Below are 19,711 nucleotides of genomic sequence, written 5' to 3' on the forward strand. Positions count from 1 at the left end.
AAAGAGCAAACAAACAGTGATGAACAACAACAATAAATGAAATTAAAAATTCTCTAGAAGGAAACAATAGCAGAAAAACTGAGGCAGAAGAACAAATAAGTGACCTGGAAGATAAAATAGTGGAAATAACTACTGCAGAGCAGAATAAAGAAAAAAGAGTGAAAAGAATAGAGGACAGTCTCTGAGACCTCTGGGACAACATTAAATGCACCAACATTCGAATTATAGGGGTCCCAGAAGAAGAAGAGAAAAAGAAGGGGTCTGAGAAAATATTTGAAGAGATTAGAGTTGAAAACTCCTCTAACATGGGAAAGGAAATAGTCAGTCAAGTCCAGGAAGCACAGCAAGCCCCAAACAGGATAAATCCAAGGAGAAACACACCAAGACATATATTAATCAAACTATCAAAAATTAAATACAAAGAAAACATATTAAAAGCAGCAAGGGAAAAGCAACAAATAACATACAAGAGAATCCCCATAAGGTTAACAGCTGATCTTTCAGCAGAAACTCTGCAAGCCAGAAGAGAGTGGCAGGACATAGTTAAAGTGATGAAAGGGAAAAACCTACAACCAACATTACTCTACCCAACAAGGATCTCATTCAGATTTGACGGAGAAATTAAAACCTTTACAGACAAGGAAAAGCTAAGAGAATTCAGCACCACCACACGAGATTTACAACGAACGCTAAAGGAACTTTTCTAGGCAAGAAACACAAGAGAAGGAAAAGACCTACAAAAACAAACCCAAAACAATTAAGAATATGGTAATAGGAACATACATATTGATAATTACCTTAAATGTAAATGGATTAAATGCTCCAACCCAAAGACATAGACTGGCTGAATGGATGCAAAAATAAGACCCATATATATGCTGTCTACAAAAGACCCAATTCAGGGCTTCCCTGGTAGCACAGTGGTTGAGAGTCCGTCTGCCAATGCAGGGGACACAGGTGGGTGCCCCAGTCCAGGAAGATCTCACGTGCTGCGGAGCGGCTGGGCCCGTGAGCCATGGCCGCTGAGCCTGTGCGTCCGGAGCCTGTGCTCCACAACAGGAGAGGCCACAACAGTGAGAGGCCCGCGTACCGCAAAAAAAAAAAAAAAAAAAGAGACCCAATTCAGACCTAGGGACACATACAGACTGAAAGTGAGGGGATGGAAAAAGATATTCCATGCAAATGGCAATCAAAAGAAAGCTGGAGTAGCAATTCTCATATCAGACAAGACAGACTTTAAAATAAAGACTATTACAAGAGACAAAGAAGGACACTACATAACGATCAGGGATCAATCCAAGAAGAAGATATAACAGTTGTAAATATTTATGCACCCAACATAGGAGCACCTCAATACATAAGGCAAATGCTAACAGCCATAAAAGGGGAAATCAACAGTAACACAGTAATTGTAGGTGACTTTAACACCCCACTTTACCAATGGACAGATCATCCAAAATGAAAATAAATAAGGAAACACAGGGGCTTCCCTGCTGGCACAGTGGTTGAGAGTCCGCCTGCTGATGCAGGGGACACGGGTTCATGCCCCAGTCCGGGAAGATCCCACATGCCGCGGAATGGCTGGGCCCGTGAGCCATGGCCGCTGAGCCTGCGTGTCCGGAGCCTGTGCTCTGCCATGGGAGAGGCCATAGCAGTGAGAGGCCTGCGTACCACAAAAAAAAAAAAAAAAAAAAATCTTCCAACAAACAAAAGCCCAGGACCAAATGGCTTCACAGGCGAACTCTATCAAACTTTTAGAGAAGAGCTAACACCTATACTTCTCAAACTCTTCCAAAATATAGCAGAGGGAGGAACACTCCCAAACTCATTCTACAAGGCCACCATCACCCTGATACCAAAACCAGACAAAGATGTCACAAAAAGAGAAAACTACAGGCCAATATCACTGATGAACATAGATGCAAAAATCCTCAACAAATACTAGCAAATAGAATCCAACAGCACATTAAGGATCATAAACCATGATCAAGTGGGTTTATCCCAGGAATGCAAGGATTCTTCAATATACGAAAATCAATCAATGTGATACACCATATTAACAAATTCAAGGATAAAAACCATATGATCATCTCAATAGATGCAGAAAAAGATTTCAACAAAATTCAACACCCATTTATGATAAAAACTTTCCAGAATGTAAGCCTAGAGGGAACTTACTTCAACATAATAAAGGCCATATATGACAAACTCACAGCCAACATCGTTCTCAGTGGTGAAAATCTCAAGCCATTTTCTCTAAGGTCAGGAACAAGACAAGGTTGCCCACTCTCACCACTATTATTCAACATAGTTTTGGAAGTTTTAGCCACAGCCATCAGAGAAGAAAAAGAAATAAAAGGAATCCAAATTGGAAAAGAAGAAGTAAAGCTGTCACTGTTTGCAGATGACATGATACTATACATAGAAAATACTAAAGGTGCTACCAGAGAACTACTAGAGGTAATTGATGAATTTGGTAAAGTAGCAGGATACAGAATTAATGCACAGAAATCTCTTGCATTCCTATACACTAATGATGAAAAATCTGAAAGAAAAATTAAGGAAACACTCCCATTTACCATTGCAACAAAAAGAATAAAATACCTAGGAATAAACCTACCTAAGGCAAAAAAAGACCTGTATGCAGAAAACTATAAGACACTGATGAAAGAAATTAAAGACGATACAAACAGATGGAGAGATATACCATGTTCTTGGATTGGAAGAATCAACATTGTGAAAATGACTATACTACCCAAAGCAATCTACAGATTCAATGCAGTCTCTATCAAACTACCAATGGCATTTTTCACAGAGCTAGAACAAAAAATTTCATGATTTGTATGGAAACACAAAAGACCTTGAACAGCCAAATCAATCTTGAGAATGAAAAAAGGAGCTGGAGGAATCAGGCCCCCAGACTTCAGACTATATTACAAAGCTACAGTAATCAAGACAGTATGGTACTGGCACAAAAACAGAAATATAGATCAATGGAACAGGATAGAAAGCCCAGAGATAAACCCATGCACATATGGTCACCTTATCTTTGATAAATGAGGCAAGAATATACAATGGAGAAAAGACAGCCTCTCCAATACGTGGTACTGGGAAAACTGGACAGCTACATGTAAAGGAATGACGTTAGAACACACCCTAACACTATACACAAAAATAAACTCAAAATGGATTAAAGACCTAAATGTAAGGCCAGACACTATAAAATACTTAGAGGAAAAATAGGCAGAACACTCTATGCCATAAATCACAGCAAGATCCCTTTTGGCCCACCTCCTAGAGAAACGGAAATAAAAACAAAAATAAACAAATGGGACCTAATGAAACTTAAAAGCTTTTGCACAGCAAGGAAACCATAAAGAAGACGAAAAGACAGCCCTCAGAATGGGAGAAAATATTTGCAAATGAAGCAACTGACAAAGGGCAGCTCATGCAGCTCAATATCAAAATAACAAACAACCCAATCCAAATATGGGCAGAAGACCTAAATAGACATTTCTCCAAAGAAGATATACAGATGGCCAACAAACACATGAAAGGATGCTCAACATCACTAATCATTAGAGAAATGCAAATCAAAACTACAATGAGGTATCATCTCACACCAGTCAGAATAGTCATCATCAAAAAATCTACAAACAATAAATGCTGGAGAGGGTGTGGAGAAAAGGGAACCCTCTCGCACTGTTGGTGGGAATGTAAATTGATACAGCCACTATGGAGAACGGTACGGTGGTTCCTTAAAAAACTAAAGATAGAACTACCATATGACTCAGCAATCCCACTACTGGGCACATACGCTGAGAAAACCATAATTCAAAAGGAGTCATGTACCACAATGTTCATTGCAGCTCTGTTTACAATAGCCAGGACATGGAAGCAAGCTAAGTGTCCATCAACAGATGAATGGATAAAGAAGATGTGGCACATATATACAATGGAATATTACTCAGCCATAAAAAGAAACGAAATTGAGTTATTTGTAGTGAGGTGGATGGACCTAGAGTCTGTCATACAGAGTGAAGTAAGTCAGAAAGAAAAAAACAAATACCGTATGCTTACACATATATATGGATATATGGAATGTAAAAAAAAAAAAGGTTCTGATGAACCTAGGGTGAGGACAGGAATAAAGATGCAGACGCAGAGAATGGACTTGAGGATGTGGGGAGGGGGAAGGGTAAGCTGGGACGAAGTGAGAGAGCAGCATTGACATATATACACTACCAAATGTAAAACAGCTAGCTAGTGGGAAGCAGCTGCATAGCACAGGGAGATCAGCTCAGTGCTTTGTGACCACCTACAGGGGTGGGATAGGGAGGGTGGGAGGGAGACGCAAGAGGGAGGGTATATGGGGATATATATATACGTATAGCTGATTCACTTCGTCATACACCAGAAACTAAGACAACATTGTAAAGCAATTATACTCCAATACCAATAAAGATGTTAAAAAAAAAGTTATCATAGATTCACCACCTATTCAGCACCCTGGACCCCCATGGAACCCTGTCAACCCTGATCTTTTTAACGTCTGTATAATTTTGTCCTTTTCAGAATGTAATATAAATCAGATCATATAATATGAAAACTTATTCAGAGTGGCTTCTTTACTCTGTGTCTTAGGTGGCTTGAAAGTTATTTTTTGTTATTATTAAATAGTATCTCATCATGTGGTTGTAGCACAGATTGGTTGCATACTTTCCTATTTTGAAAGTCATTTTGAACCTTTCTTGTTTTGGATGAACATGAATAAAGTTGATGTTAACATTTGAAAAACAATAAAATAATGAGTGCAGAAGTACTCAGTAAATGGCAAGAGGCTTTATACATAAAATATAAGTTATCAGTGGATACATGTATATGTATAACAGATTCACTTTGCTGTACACCTGAAACTAACACAACATTGTAAATCAACTATACTCCAATAAATTTTTTTTTTAAGTTGTCAATTTTCTAGGAGTGTTCTTGATGTAGAAATAAGTGCATCATGTTTCTTCACCTAAATATATTTCACTAAAAGATGAAAACAGGAAAAAAATAGTGTACAAAAAAAATTCATTTAAAGGTGGATTATTTAGATAATTCAAAAAAACAAGAATCATAGGTTAAATGACAAAATTAAATATCCTACACATTAAAAGTGAAAAAATATAGTGTGTCCATTTTATTTTTTCTCTATTACAAAAAATTAGATTTATGTGTGGATTTTCCCCCAACTTAATTTGAATAACTTCAAACCTATAAAAAATTTAAACTGTATACAGTGAACAACCTTATGTCTTTCATCTAGATTTCCTAATTGTTAATTTTGCCTAATTTTGTCACATTTGTCTCCCCAATTATTAACATCTTGCCACACTTATGTTATTTTAACTTATTGCCACATCTCTTTCTCTTTCTCATGCTGGGCTCTCTGCCTTTCTTTCCCATTTGAAAGTATATTGCAGACAGAATGACACTTCACTTCAAGAACCTCAGCAAATATCTCCTAAGAACTAGGACATTCTACATAACCATGCTATAACACTCCAGATATTTAACATTGGTACCATAACACAATCTAATACAAAGCCACATTTCCCAATTGCCTCAAATTTCCCAATTGTCCATTTAAGCCGCTTTTTCATTCTTTGATCCAGGTTCCAAACAACATTCACACATAAAGCTTAGTTATCATGTATCTGTATTGTAGAACTGCTCTACTACTTTTACTTTCATGATATAGTTGGAACCTCCATAGCCATGCATTCAACCATCCACGGATTCAACCAACTGTGGATCAAAAATATTCCCCCCAATTCCAGAAATTTCCAAAAAGCAAAACTTGAATTTGCCACGTACTGGTGACTGTTTACATAGCGCTTGCATCGTGTTTACAATTATTTACATAGCATTTACATTGTATTTGGTATTATAAGTAATCTAGAGATGATTTTAAATATGCAGGAGGATGTACATAGGTAATATGCAAATGCTACCTGTTTTATATAAGGGACTTGAGCATCTGCAGATTTTGGTATCTGAGGGGTTGCTGGAACCAATCCTGAACTGATACCAACAGACACCTGCACTGCTTTGTTTAAGAGTCCAGAGCAGGTTTTTGTTGTTGTTGTTGTTGTTTTAGGTATTACTTTTATTTATTTATTTGGTGGCACCAGGTCTTAGTTGCCCCTCACCAGCTCCTTAGTTGTGGCATGTGAACTCTTAGTTGCGGCATGCATGTGGGATCTAGTTCCCTGGCCAGGGATGGAACCCGGGTCCCCTGCATTGGGAGCACAGAGTCTTAACCACTGCACCACCAGGGAAGTCCCCAGAGCAGTTATTTTGTGCAATGTCCTACAATCAGATTTGTCTGATTGTTTTCTCATGATGAGATTTAGGTTAAACATTCTTGGCAATTTGGCAGGTGATGTATCCTCCAGTGCATCAGATCAGAAGGTACAGGTCTCCATTGTAAGATAACTCCATTATAAGATTTTTTTTAAAGACAAAAACTCATTCATTTTACATATAACATTAGCTTTGGGTTAATATAACCCCTCTTTACAAGTGTCCACAGAAGGTGGGAGCAGGGTGGAAAAGACACTGGCATGAGAACTGAGGTTTAGTGCCAATTTGGTCAGTAATTAATTGTGGGGTCCCTAGGTAAAAATCTTAAAATCTTCATCTATTAAAGAGAGAGAAAAAGAGAGAGAGAGAGAGAGAGAGAGAGAGAGGAATGAGCCAGAAGATTTCTAAAGATCCTTTGAGTTCTAATATTCTATGACTATGAATCAACTTGTAATAGAGACAGAGGTGGGTTTGGGAGACTCTGCTCCTAATGCAGGGGGCCTGGGTTCCATCCCTGGCCAGGGAACTAGATCCCACATGCATGCTGCAACTAAGAGTTCACATGCCACAACTAAGGAGCTGGTGAGGGGCAACTAAGAGCACCAGTTCGGCCACATACCAGCTATGTGAACACGGACAAGCCATTTAATCTCTCTAAGGCTTGCAGAGATTTACCTCAGAGAATGCAGAAAAATTAAGGGATTATTGCATGTCAAAGTGCATTATAAACCATAAAAAAAACTACCTAACTGGCGCGTATTATTTTATAATATCCAGTTTTTCTCTTTTTGCTCTAATTAGTTAATGAGAAAAGCAACCTAAAGTGACACAGACCTCATCAACTTTAAAACTAGGAAATGCCAGCGTTGTGTGTCATAATCTATTCATGGAATTTATAGAATAGTTTTATTCCATAAATGCTTATGCTTTGATGATTAATAATAGTGCCTAAAGTTACTCACTTGTACAGGCTAGTCCCGCCGAAGAGGATTGTCATTGTTCTTGGAATCCTAAATTTTGAGGGGGACAAAACAGTGAACACAGTGTATGAGAACGGAAACAAGTACTTACAAACTAAATTCCTCATTTAGTAATCAATTTTGTGTTGAGCCATCAGGACCCCCGGAGAGGATGGCAAACTGAGGCCAGTGCAGAAGGGAAGTTGTCCTGCTTTTTCAGTGAGATGGGCAGCCCTAGAATAGACTAATTCTCTTGAGCAAAGGCATGTTTTCCCGAGACAGCTAGTGGGACTTGTCACACAGGCCAGCCCTATTATATTCTTATAACCCTTTATACTCTTTATATTAACCGCCCCAGCGTTTCTTTCCGGCCTTCCAACAGAACTCGGGGAACCTAGTTAGTTCGTGCACAGTGGCCACAGTTTTTCGATTATTCAGCAGAACCGATAAAGTATTCCCCTGGAAGAGGTTTAGGACGCGCACACGCCCCTTGGTTTGCGTTGAGTGACGCGCGCACTATCTATGCCGACAGTGCCCAGCGCACTGCTGTTGCTCAAGACTCGAGACACTTCCAGAAAATGGCTAACGAAGCGGTGGGGAACCGCGGCACGGCGGACGTTGGTGCCGTTGAACGCGCCTGACCTCCCAGTCCACGCAAGGCTGGGGGGTGGTCGCACCGCCCAGGTGGCAGCGTCCGGCTCCGCAGCGCGCGCTGGGCGCCATCCCCCGCCTCCCGCCAGTGCGCACGCGCGCCCCTCATCCGGGTGCTGGTTGAGGCTGCAGGTTGCGCCGGGGTGGCGGACAGGGGGCGGGGCTAGTGGCTCATTGTGCGCAGCGCTGTGCGGCGCCGGCGGCCGGCGAGGCCTGAGTTGAAGTTGGAGCTGCTGCCGCCGCCCTGCAGATCACTCGCTGCCTAGGCAGCGCGCTGTTCTTCTAAAATGGCTGCCGCTACCGGTGCTGTGGCAGCCTCGGCCGCCTCAGGTCAGGCGGAAGGTAAAAAGATCACCGATCTGCGGGTCATCGATCTCAAGTCCGAGCTGAAACGGCGGAACCTGGACATCACCGGAGTCAAGACTGTGCTCGTTTCCCGACTCAAGCAGGTGAGGCCCGGCTAGGTCCGGGAAGGCGAGCTTAGGCCGCGCCTCGGAGCCCCCACTTCCGCCGCAGCCCCCGTCCGCTCGCAGCCGCCGGGGCCCGCGGGGCGGCGAGGTGGGGAGGTCCCGGGCGGCGCCCGCGCGCGCGGGAGGGCGAGGACCCTCTCGCGGCGCCCCCGCCCCCGCGCGCCGGGCCTGGCCTGCGAGGGGCCCGCGAGCCGCCCGGGACCGGCCGCCGCAGCCCAGCGCACCCCTGCCTCCCCCGGGACGTCTCTGCCAGGCTGCGGACGGCCGGCGCGGCCTCCCAAGGGCGATCGTGGAGACCCGGGAGGCGCTCGGTCCCCAGCCTTTAGCGATAGTGAGCGCGTGCATTTCTTGGCCTCGTAGGGACTGGTTACTTTGGTGACTTCTGCGAAGTTACTATTTAATTGTGTCCAACCGTTTCCTCCCCATATTGGGGGGTAATTGGTAGTGGGAGTTGATGGGTGGGTAAGAGAAAGGGTTTGTTTTCCGCTGGGTTTTCAGTTTTTGCATTAGCGCAATAATCTTTTTCTTCCCTGATTATCTTTCTGGTTTGAGTGAGCGTTGGAATTGTAGTAGAGGAGAAATAAGTTTGTACTATAGAAATTAGGAAAGCTCCTTTTAGTTCTTTACTTTCGTAGCTAGCAACTTTGCTGCAATCGAGAATATTTAGACTTTTGTTCAGAATGATAATATGTGTTAGTTAATTTTCTCGACTGGGTAATATGTAAAACTCCATGTGATTTTGATACCTAATGATATTTCCTCCTGAAAGTTTCTCTCACTCGTGTAGTTTAATTGCTCCTTTGTGAGGTTGGTTTATGAAATGACTGGCAATTCTAATGTCTTGAGGCTTGAGGTTTGCTAATTTTTTTTTTCATTTCGTTTTTTAAAATAAGTTTAGATAGACTGTGTAGCATATTAACTTCTCTTTCTAATGTAGGCTATTGAAGAGGAAGGAGGCGATCCAGATAATATTGAATTAACTGTTTCAACTGATACTCCAAACAAGAAACCAACCAAAGGCAAAGGTTGTTACGAGTTATAAACATATTTTAAAATATATTTTGGTTATATAACTTGCCTCTGCTCTTGTGCCACTTGCCCTGTTTATATAGTGCTACTCTTTGCTATTTCCCTCTGGCACTCTGCCTTGTTGGGTCAAGGAAGAAAAGTTACAGTTGCCAGGCTTTGGGTGACTAGTAGCCCTTAAGATTTGGCTGAAGCTGACCTGAAAGTGAGACCACTTCTTTCTTGCTTCTGAAAAAATTACAAAGTCAAGTTCCATAATATTTCTTCCTTCATAGTGTGAAGACCTGAAGAGTAAAATACGGTTTAATACATGTCTACCTTGCCCCACAATTGGCAGAGTATTGATGGAATTCCTACCAAATCTTTCACCTTGGCTCCTTGCTGTTTTCTCTAGTATATTAAAATTTTATAACCTTTGTGTTTAGTATTTTGTTTGATTTGGTGAACTTAATTTTGCATTTATGCCATTAAACATTCTAATTTTCAGTGAAATTCAAAAAGACCTTTACCAATCATACTAACAAGGTAGGGAAAAAAATCCATGACTAATTAGCTTAAAAATAAAAAGTTTTAAGTTATAGGGATATGTTAATGATTTCGATTTTATAACTTTTAAAGTAGGCCAGAATATATTTCTAGGATATGGTGATTTAATGAATAGGTAAAGGTTGTTTTAAATTAACATTTTAACAATATAAATGAGACTTAGATATATTTGAAAGGTTCTGGTAAGTGAAATACTTACTTGAATAATTACGGATTTCTCCCTCAGTCCTATAAGGACAATGTCAGAGGGTGGGCATGATGTGGGTATCTGGATCCTGGTACCTACATGCAAGTTCCAGGCAGCTGCAGCATTTTAAAAACCTAACACTCTTTACTGCTTTAAGTGATCCTAAGTGCTACTCTCTGCTGTAGACCAGATTGATGGAACTAGAGTAAAATGGTTGAATGGATTAACCTTGAAAAGAAGGAAATAGTCAAGTTTGATCTTAAGCAATCTGCATGAGTATTGGGACCAGGCACATCCTGATGCCATCTCACTGAGAGTTTTTGTAGGTTTGCAAGAGTGCCCTATTTGTGCCAAAGGAAATTGAAAAGGGCAAAGAAGCATTTTCTGGATGGGATGGGAATGGCAGAGGTAGAAATGGTGTTTAGAGGAGTAACAAAGTTATCTTGAAAATCTGTGGCTTTTAATGTAATTCTTAACTCAGTGTATCACTTTGAGAGATACATTTCCCTGTGTTAGAGAAGCTTGTGTTGAGAAGCCTCTGCTGACAAACTCAGAGGCAATTTCAAAATGAGGAAGCATAAAAAATTCAGAAATAAGTACATCAGGAATTAACCATGTTTCTTATTGTGATTTCTTATAATGATTTTGATTCATGTCATTTATTTAGCATATTGTGGTAGTTTGATAGATGTTATGTATTAATCATGGTCCCAAATTTATATTTAAGCTGATTACTGATTTTAGCATGTAAAGTAAATCTCATTTGATTTATTCATTCTCACCTACTTTTAATTTCTCTGTGTATCCCTTTCTTTTTTAGTCATTAGGAACTTCACTCATCCTACCTTTAGCAATAAATTCAGCAATATACCGTTTTAAGAAGTTTTTCAGTATACACATGTATATGTGTATGTATGTATGTGTGTGTATATATATATATATATAAAAGTATGTTAATTTTTTCCTCTTATATGGATTATAAGGATACTTGAAATTTAATTTTTCCATAACTCTGATGTTAAGGTATCTTGTAGTATTTAGTCAGGAGTCGTAACATTAAGTGTGTGTCTGCAGCACACTACAACTGAGTACTTCATGAGACTCATTCTGGGACATATGTGATAAATAGCTCTTGTCTCCTTGAGTTCCATTTATCATTGTTCTGAAAATCCTGTGAATGAGAAAGAACATAATGTAAATCCCAAACTAAGAACCTAGTTTGAATTAATTTACAGTTAAGATGCTTATAAGTAAGATTATTTTAAATTTTAAATTAAGTTTAAAAATAATTTTTAGACATCAAATTTGAATAGGGAAACTTTAAAAAATATTAATAATTAACAGATTTTTAAAACTAAGGATTCAAGAAATTAAATAGTATTGTAATATGATGTTCTTTTTGTCACATCTTGTTTCACTTAGCAGTATCTATCTTAAAAGTAATTGCATCTTAGTCATACTACTTTTCCTTCAATGGGTATACTTCCTTTTTATAAAATTGGAAAATTTACTAGACCATCTGTAAGGGTCTCTTAATTCTGAAATTTAATAATTATATGTAGCTAGGAGCCAGAAGAAAAATTCTTTTTTTAGCTAAAATAGATGTATAAGGAAGGAACAGGAAAACTCATAGGTCCTCAGTCAGTATGGATATCTTTAGCTGGGAATACTAGAAAAGGATAAGAATAAAGAAAGGGATTACTTAGAGGCAGTCATGTAGACAACAGCAAGACACCACATTTAATAGCTTGTTAGGCAAAATAAATAATTCTTATGATGATGTGGCTTAATGTAGCAATAAAATTAAATGATGTTGAATGATAAGGCAAGAGAAGCTTCATGGGTCTTGAAAAGTTACTTAGGTGAAATATTAAGTTCGTTCTCTTATAAGTGCAGGGTCACTATTTCTCAAACAATTTTTTTGTGTTAAAATGATTATGTTTTGACAGATTAGAGGAAAAGGAATCTGCATTCTTAAGTATATTGTAGAATATTTTTAAAAATGCTGTTATTACAAGCACAAACTCACAAACTTGTAACAAATGTTGATAATGTTATAGCGGGTCCTAATATTTATGGTTAACATATTTGTAAAATCTATTTGCATAGAGTTAGTGGGGTGAAATTTTAAGCTTAGATTGGTTCTCACTTCTGAGTCTTTTCACATTCTCTTTGCTATGAAATTTTTAATAAGTAACCTAGAAGAGCGCTTCACCAGTGAGAGTTACTGTCATCATTTGGGTGTGTGTTAAGAAAGTGGTTAAACAGGTAAAGCTAACTCCTCATTAGCTTCTTTTAGAGATTATAGATGTAAACTTTCTTTCGGTTCACCTGTAAACAGCATATCATTCTTTTGGATATTCAACCTTTCGAGTCACCTCTAAACTTCAGCCAAAGTTACTTTAAGTAGTTAATCAGTGCAATATTCAGAAGTATATGTAATCAGTACTTACCAAATTGAAACTCACTTACAGTACTTGCAGGTTTAAAAAAGATTCAAACTGCTATATAAAATCTGTTTTGTCCCCACTATAGAAACAAGCATATTTTCGGGTTGCAGGTTTATCCAAACATAATGCCTGATTATGTGTGGAAAGTACCACACTCAGTATAATTAATTACATGTTTACTGTGTAAAGCTTTCTAAAATTTGTATGCCAAATAAGAATATAGTAATCAACCACATAAAATGAATTTCATATAATTTAGTGTCAGTGCACTGTAATGCTTGCTTTTTTTTTAAACTGTTGTATGTTTGGATGTTAAGGAAACTTTAATCAGAACTGTGGCATTGAGAAACATTTTGGGGACAAAATTGTCATAAATCTTTTTTGGGTACCCACTGGGCTAGAAGCTTTGTGGGGGTGAGGACATAATCTTTTATTTACATTAATCTCTGTAATGCCTAGCATATTGCTTGGCACATAACAGGTTTGTTGAATGAATACTGAGGGCCATATGATGACTTTCTTAACAACTGCTTTTAAAAATATTTCTTTTGGTGCTTATTTTAATTGCATATTTCTTTGTAGGCAGCAGTCAATCAGAGATTAATAGTCTTTACTATTTTCCAAACAGTTTTCCTTTTTAAGGTGCTTTTCTCAACAGCACTAGTGGCTTCTCCTTAAACACTGATTGTGAAATGTACTTACTTTTAGAGTATGTGAATCATGGCACTCGCCTTTTATCCCTCACCAAGTTGTTGCTGTGTTGGAAAGCCTCATAACTTTTGCTGGAATATTGTCCAACCTCAGAAGTTGTGTATGTCATTTTCATTTCACAAAATCAGGCCCTTTTACCTCAGCCATTAAAACCTGCATTTGACTTATGCAGTTGTATATAGTGGATTATGTTTATCACCAAAGCACTTTTGTACTTTTTTCAGCTATTTTATTGTGTCAAATATGGTGTGTGTCAAGGATCCTGGTGGGGAGATAGATAAAATTTTCTAGTACTTTATGACAGTGTCTTTCTCCCATGTCATTCATCTCCTAGGCATTTTGAATTAAGGACAGAAGACTTCAGACTTTTTCTTCTCTTTCATGAACTCATGTAAAATAAAGTGAGAATTGTCCAGGAATTAGAGGAAAAAGCAGTCATTATTATCAGTTGGTGGCATCAGAAATGACTTTAATGAAGAGACTGAACAATGGCTTAGGGTTTAAGGCTGAAATTTGCTGATTTATTTAATCAACTATAAGTTAGTTCTCACACATTACAATAAAAGGGCCTCGGTGTGGTGCAATTCTGGGAGTTAACCATTCACACCATAAACTCCACAGCCCGAGTTAGCCTTATGTGGCAGTTCTGGTAACCTGGAATAGTAGTTTGTATTATGGCTTTACAAATTGTTTTCCAGATTATAAAAGTGAAATGTTTTCATTTTAAAAATTAGATAATCCAGAAAAGTACAAAAAAGTGAAAATTGCCCGTAATTCCACCACTCGGATTTTATCACAGATAACATGATCTAAGGTATATACGTACATGTGCATGTACTCATAGGAGGTTTATGTTTAAGGTTTTTTTTTTTTTTTTTTTTTTAACCTTGTTGAGAATTAATACCGGTTCATACCTACTCAAGGTGTTTTGTTGAAGCTAGGTAGAATTTAAATTTTTTCTAGTCTGGAGAATCTGAAAACGGTAACCTTTTATGTTCTTCTCACTCCAACTTCTTCAGTTATGCTCAGTCTGCTCTACATTAGAGTCATTTGAGTTTTTAAAAATACAGATACCTGGGCTTCCCTGGTGGCGCAGTGGTTGAGAGTCCGCCTGCCGATGCAGGGGACCACGGGTTCGTTCCCCGGTCCGGGAAGATCCCACATGCCGCGGAGCGGCTGGGCCCGTGAGCCATGGCCGCTGAGCCTGCGCGTCCGGAGCCTGTGCTCTGCAACGGGAGAAGCCACAATGATGAGAGGCCAGCGTACCGCAAACAAAACAAAACAAAACAAAAAAATACAGATACCATGCTCCTGCCCCCAGAGAGTTGGTTTTGGTTACTCTGTTGGGGGCCCAGGAATCAGTATTTTCTAAAAGTTCCCCAGGTGATTCGCATGCAGCTAGGGTTAAGAACCACTGGCTGCTCTAGATTACTGCTTAAAACCTAGCATCATTTTCATTCATCTCTTTCTGCCTGTCAGTTTGCAATTAGTTCTCTGTTACAGTTTTCAAAACACTTTCACATTGCTTTATTTGATGCTCACAATAATGCTGAGCTAAGCAGTGCTAGTTTCTTACTGATAGGATAGAAAAGTAATCTGTTAAGAACTCAAGTTACATTCTTGCTGCCTTTTAAAGTCTTGTGCAAATGCTCACAAGTGTGTGTGGATGTTCAGTTTGGTTGTCTTTAGTGACACAGTTAAGAGATTTTAAAAAATATACATTTGGTGTGTTCCAGATTTATTTTATTATAATGAGTATGAAATATCTTTATGGTAGATTTTTAAAAAATAATAAAATGACCTATTGGATGGCTGCTATGTTTACGACAGTGTGCAAAGCCTTTTAGAAAACTGATTTCATTAGTGAAATACCATTTTAATAGAAGAGAGACTAAAACACATATGCAAATGGTTAACACAAGGCATAGTACGTGATTATTTTAAGATTTCATACAGTTGAGGAGAGGTTGTTGCTGGAATCATCAGTGTTGTTCAGTTTGGCCTGGTCTCTGAGTCTTCCCCCCTCTTATCCAACAGAAATTTTATGACTGAACATTTTCTAACGTTTCATAGCTTCTGTAAATGTTTAGGGGAAAAGTTACTCAGCCACAAAATTTTTTTGGCAAACTTACTTTAAAATCTACTTGTTAAGTGGATTTTTTGTTTCATTTTGTTTCTGGAGGTATTTCTGAACTTGAAAAGGAAAATTACCAAACCTTGTAAGGACCAGTTTGCCTTTGAAGAAGAAAACCTAATTGCCATCCAAAATTCTTTATTGTTAACTCTGAAATACAAACATTCTGAAAATGAAGTTTTTTCTTAAGTTTGGTGGCAAAAGTGAGGCTACTTATAGTCTTGGTTTATCCTAATTGATGTTAATATTCATATATTTCATTGCACAAATGTTTCCGTGATTGATTGAGAGAAGCTGTTCCAGAAGCCACTGGGAGGTTTAAATTAACACATGGTATAGACACTATTGTACTCTCTTAAAATCTGACAGTTCTGAAACATGTCTGACCCAGTGGTTTCACTAAGGATTTGTGGACCCATAAAAACAATGCTGCATAATTAAGGAGGTATTCTAGTGTCGTCTTCCTTTGGTGTATACATTTTTACTTTTGACCCTAAAATCATTGCAGTGAAATTTCAAAATAACTATATGTTACTACTATGATAGTTTGAGATGTGATAAGTAATTTTGCTTCCAGTTTCTATTTTGCTATTCAGACTATCTTTACTACTCAGTTTATTTTCTAGTTTTGTTCCTCAGAGCATTAAAGTTAGGCTTCCGACTACATTGCACTTTCAGTTAGCTTCCTCATCCTGGTGGTGCTACTTTGCTTTGGACCAGTTCCCATTTCTGTGGTATATGCCAGATTCCCTGAAGGACAAAAGATTCATTTATTAGTTTGTTGTAGGAGCTTTCATAGCACAGGCTTAAATGGGATATGGGGTATAAATGATTACTGACTGTACAAAAATGTGCCTAAGCTGGTGTGCTTGTTGAATTAAGTGGGATTTGATTTTTCTTTTAAGTTATTTCTTATCTGTGACATCATAAAAGTTAGGAATCTGTCGATGTACTTTGTAACATCGTTAAAGTTGGAGTTTACAGTCCTTACTGACAGGATGGGGTTGCACATGATGCTAGTTTGACTGGCATGTCACGTCTTACCTTTGTCCCAGTGAGGGCTGATAGAAATTCTGAATAGAAATCCAGACCTTGTTTACTGCTAGCATCCAACCTATAACCTACACCATTATCAGTCAGGATATATATAATGCTTGAGTATCTACTTATTATATAGCATTGTACTAGGTTCTGGGCTGGATGATGAACATCATAGCTTTTTAAGATGTGAATTATTTTTGTATGGTGGAGGGGTGATACTTTTTTTCATAAAGGAAGAAATTACAGTATAGTTTCTAATTCATCATGTGTAAACAAGTGCAGAGTTACAGATCATGAGAGGAGTCAAAAACTAGTGTGTGAAATGTCAGTTTTCTTAAATATTATGTACCTATCAGGTTATTATTAAAGTTTCATCACTGTATGTTTGAAAATCTCCTCCTTGTGGTTTTTATGCTTACAAGCTTATGACACATTGTGTCCAGTGCTTTCATGTGCTACATCTGTTAAAAACAATAAGGGATAGCAAACTTGGACCTTTTTGTGTACCTCTGCCTCTTGTTGCCTGTTTGTCATGGGGCAAGTTACGTAATTTCTGTGACTCTCACATTTTAAAATTTTATGGATGTGGCTTGTGGAGCCTGTGTTCATGCTAAAAGAGATAACATTTTTAACAACTGGCACATTGTAGCTACTTGAACATCAATGGTTTTGTGGTTTTTGAGGAGTGGGAATAGGCCTGGGATTAAACTGAAGCACTACCCTTACTAACTTTGTAATCTGATTAACTTTTCAGCATTAGTTTCCTGTTTTGTAAAATGGGGCTAGTTAAGAGGATAAAATAAATGCATTAATACATATGAAGCATTTATCCTAGTGTCTGCACTGTGGAAGCTGCTTAAGCAGTGGTAGTGACTGCTGTTGTTGTTTTGGTTGATGTAGTGTAATTTGGTTTTCCTTTAAGTAAACTAAGGCAAGTGAAACTCACCATGGATAGTGATGTAGCTTGTCATTATGATGAGGGCTGCCATTTCAAAGATGGTATCTGTAAATTGAGTTAATTAACCACTGCTTACTAGAATAATGTCTTTTAAGTAGGTCATAGTAAGATGAAGTGGAAAGAATTTAAGACTGGAAAAGAGAAGCCTTGGCTTCCAGTTCTGACAATGCCATTTACTAGCTTTGGGCAAGCTGTATAACCTCGGGTTCGTTTTCTCTTTTGTAAAGTTGTGATTACCGGCCCTATGTACCATGGGGTGCTAGGAAAAATCAGTTGACCTTTTTTTTCTAAGTGCTTTGCGGGACTTCCCTGGTGGCGCAGTGGTTAAGAATCCACCTGCCAATGCAGGGGACACGCGTTTGAGCCCTGGTCTGGGAAGATTCCCCCATACTGCAGAGCGGTTAGGCACGTGAGCCACAACTGCTGAGCCTGCGCTCTAGAGCATGCGAGCTACAGCTACTGAAGCCTGCACGCCTAGAGCCCGTGCTCCGCAACAAGAGAAGCCACTGCAGTGAGAAGCCCACACACTGCAACGAAGAGTAGCCCTCACTCGCCACAACTAGAGAAAGCCCGTGCACAGCAATGAAGACCCCATGCAGCCAAAAATAAAATATAATAAAATAAATTAAAAAAATAAAGCGCTTTGCAAATTGTAAAGCATTTTATATTTGTGAAGAGTAAATAATATTTGCAAATGATCTGAAGGAGTTCACCCAAAAGCTCTACTCTATAGGTTATTTGGTGGTGTGTGTGTTGGGGGGTGGAATCCTATAGTTTTATTTTATTTATTTATTTAATTTATTTTTGGCTGCGTTGGGTCTTAGTTGCGGCACGCGGGATCTTCGTTGAGCCCTGTGGCTCTTCGTTGTGGTGCACGAGCTTCAGGGCCATGGGGTCTGTAGTTGTGGTGCATGGGCTCTGTACTTTGTGACACGCGGGCTCTAGTTGAGGTGCGCCAGCTCAGTAGCTGTGGCGCGCCAGCTCAGTAGTTGTGGCATGTGGGCTTAGTTGCCCCGTGGCGTGTGGGGTCTTACTTCCCTGACCAGGGATCAAACCCTCGTCCCCTGCATTAGAAGGCAGATTCTTTACCACTGGACCACTAGGAAGTCCCAATCCTATAGTTTTAAAAAGCTTATTTCTTCTCAAAGGTAGCATCTTTAAAGTTTTTATATTATGGAACTTTCTCTAAACGTGATAAAACAGTTTAGTGAGCTCTTTCTCACCTGATACTGTTTTCTTTTGTAAGGAAGGAACAGCTCTCTTGTTGCCCTTGTAGTAACTTCTAATTTGTATGTTCTCTAAAATACAAATACCACTAAGCTCAACATTTTGTTTCTCTTTTGATTCACACAAGCCCTCAGGGACACGAAGACCTCTTTTACCTCAGTGGATAAAAGAAAACTCTTTACTCTTAATCTTTTCACGTATTTGGAAAGGACCAGTGTCTTGTTTCACTTTTTTTTTTTTTCTTTTTGGGGTACGCGGGCCTCTCACTGTTGTGGCCTCTCCCGTTGCGGAGCACAGGCTCCGGACGCGCAGGCTCAGCGGCCATGGCTCACGGGCCCAGCCGCTCCGCGGCATGTGGGATCTTCCCGGACCAGAGCACGAACCCGCGTCCCCTGCATCGGCAGGCGGACTCTCAACCACTGCGCCACCAGGGAAGCCCTTGTTTCACTTTTTATCTCTCATTCATGGAAAGGATTTCAAATTGGGGGTAGATGGAAGATAGGAGCTGGTGAGGAGACATGGGAAAGGGAGGCATCCTAACTTTTTTCTTACAGTTACCTCACAACTAAACCCTCTACTCTGGGGGTCATGGAAGCTTGAGACATGGCAACGCCTGTTTTACGCAAAGGAAAGGTTGATTAGTTAGCCTCAGGAAAGAATCATTAACCTCTCAAAATCAGTAAAAATTTTAAAATTTAATAGTAAAATTTTAGCAGCTGTGATTTTTTTTTTTTTTTTTTTACAGCATTTCTGATACATTATGGGTTATTTAACTAGTAGATTTTTGTGGACTAGCTTGAAAACACAAACTTTTAGCTTTGGCTCTGTGGAAAACTTTTTTTTTTCTGATGTGGAAAACATTTTTAAAATTCCAACCACCAGTTTGCAAAGTTTTGAAGATGAGGTCAGGGAGGCCTGTAGTCTATCTAGAAGCTCTTAACAGTTTTTGGTCTGAAGTAATTTCTACTTGCCTTAAATCAGTTAAATCAGTCATTAT

At 39.1% G+C, this 19,711-nt stretch overlaps 2 protein-coding genes across 8 annotated transcripts in view; one reads left to right on the plus strand and one right to left on the minus strand.

The window, feature by feature from the left end:
* Positions 1 to 8,115, minus strand: part of RNF111 (ring finger protein 111) — a 111,643-nt gene extending 103,528 nt beyond the window's left edge. The window contains exons 1-2 of the mRNA XM_033437018.2: positions 7,956 to 8,115; positions 7,317 to 7,364 (exon numbers count right to left, since the gene is read on the minus strand). Of these exons, the coding sequence (XP_033292909.1) occupies positions 7,317 to 7,351 (35 nt within the window). The 5' untranslated portion in view covers positions 7,352 to 7,364; positions 7,956 to 8,115. The remainder of the gene's footprint in view (positions 1 to 7,316; positions 7,365 to 7,955) is intronic.
* A 21-nt stretch (positions 8,116 to 8,136) lies between these two features.
* SLTM (SAFB like transcription modulator) overlaps positions 8,137 to 19,711 on the plus strand; it is a 44,571-nt gene continuing 32,996 nt past the window's right edge. For 2 of the 7 annotated variants that reach the window (XM_004274681.4, XM_004274682.4), the window contains exons 1-2: positions 8,137 to 8,413; positions 9,372 to 9,459. In XM_004274681.4, the coding sequence (XP_004274729.1) occupies positions 8,252 to 8,413; positions 9,372 to 9,459 (250 nt within the window). In that variant the 5' untranslated portion in view covers positions 8,137 to 8,251. The remainder of the gene's footprint in view (positions 8,414 to 9,371; positions 9,460 to 19,711) is intronic. The other 5 variants (XM_033437031.2, XM_033437033.2, XM_033437032.2 and 2 more) reach the window with 4 other exon arrangements.

This window comes from Orcinus orca, chromosome 2, assembly GCF_937001465.1.
Source record: "Orcinus orca chromosome 2, mOrcOrc1.1, whole genome shotgun sequence".
Lineage (NCBI taxonomy): Eukaryota > Metazoa > Chordata > Mammalia > Artiodactyla > Delphinidae > Orcinus > Orcinus orca.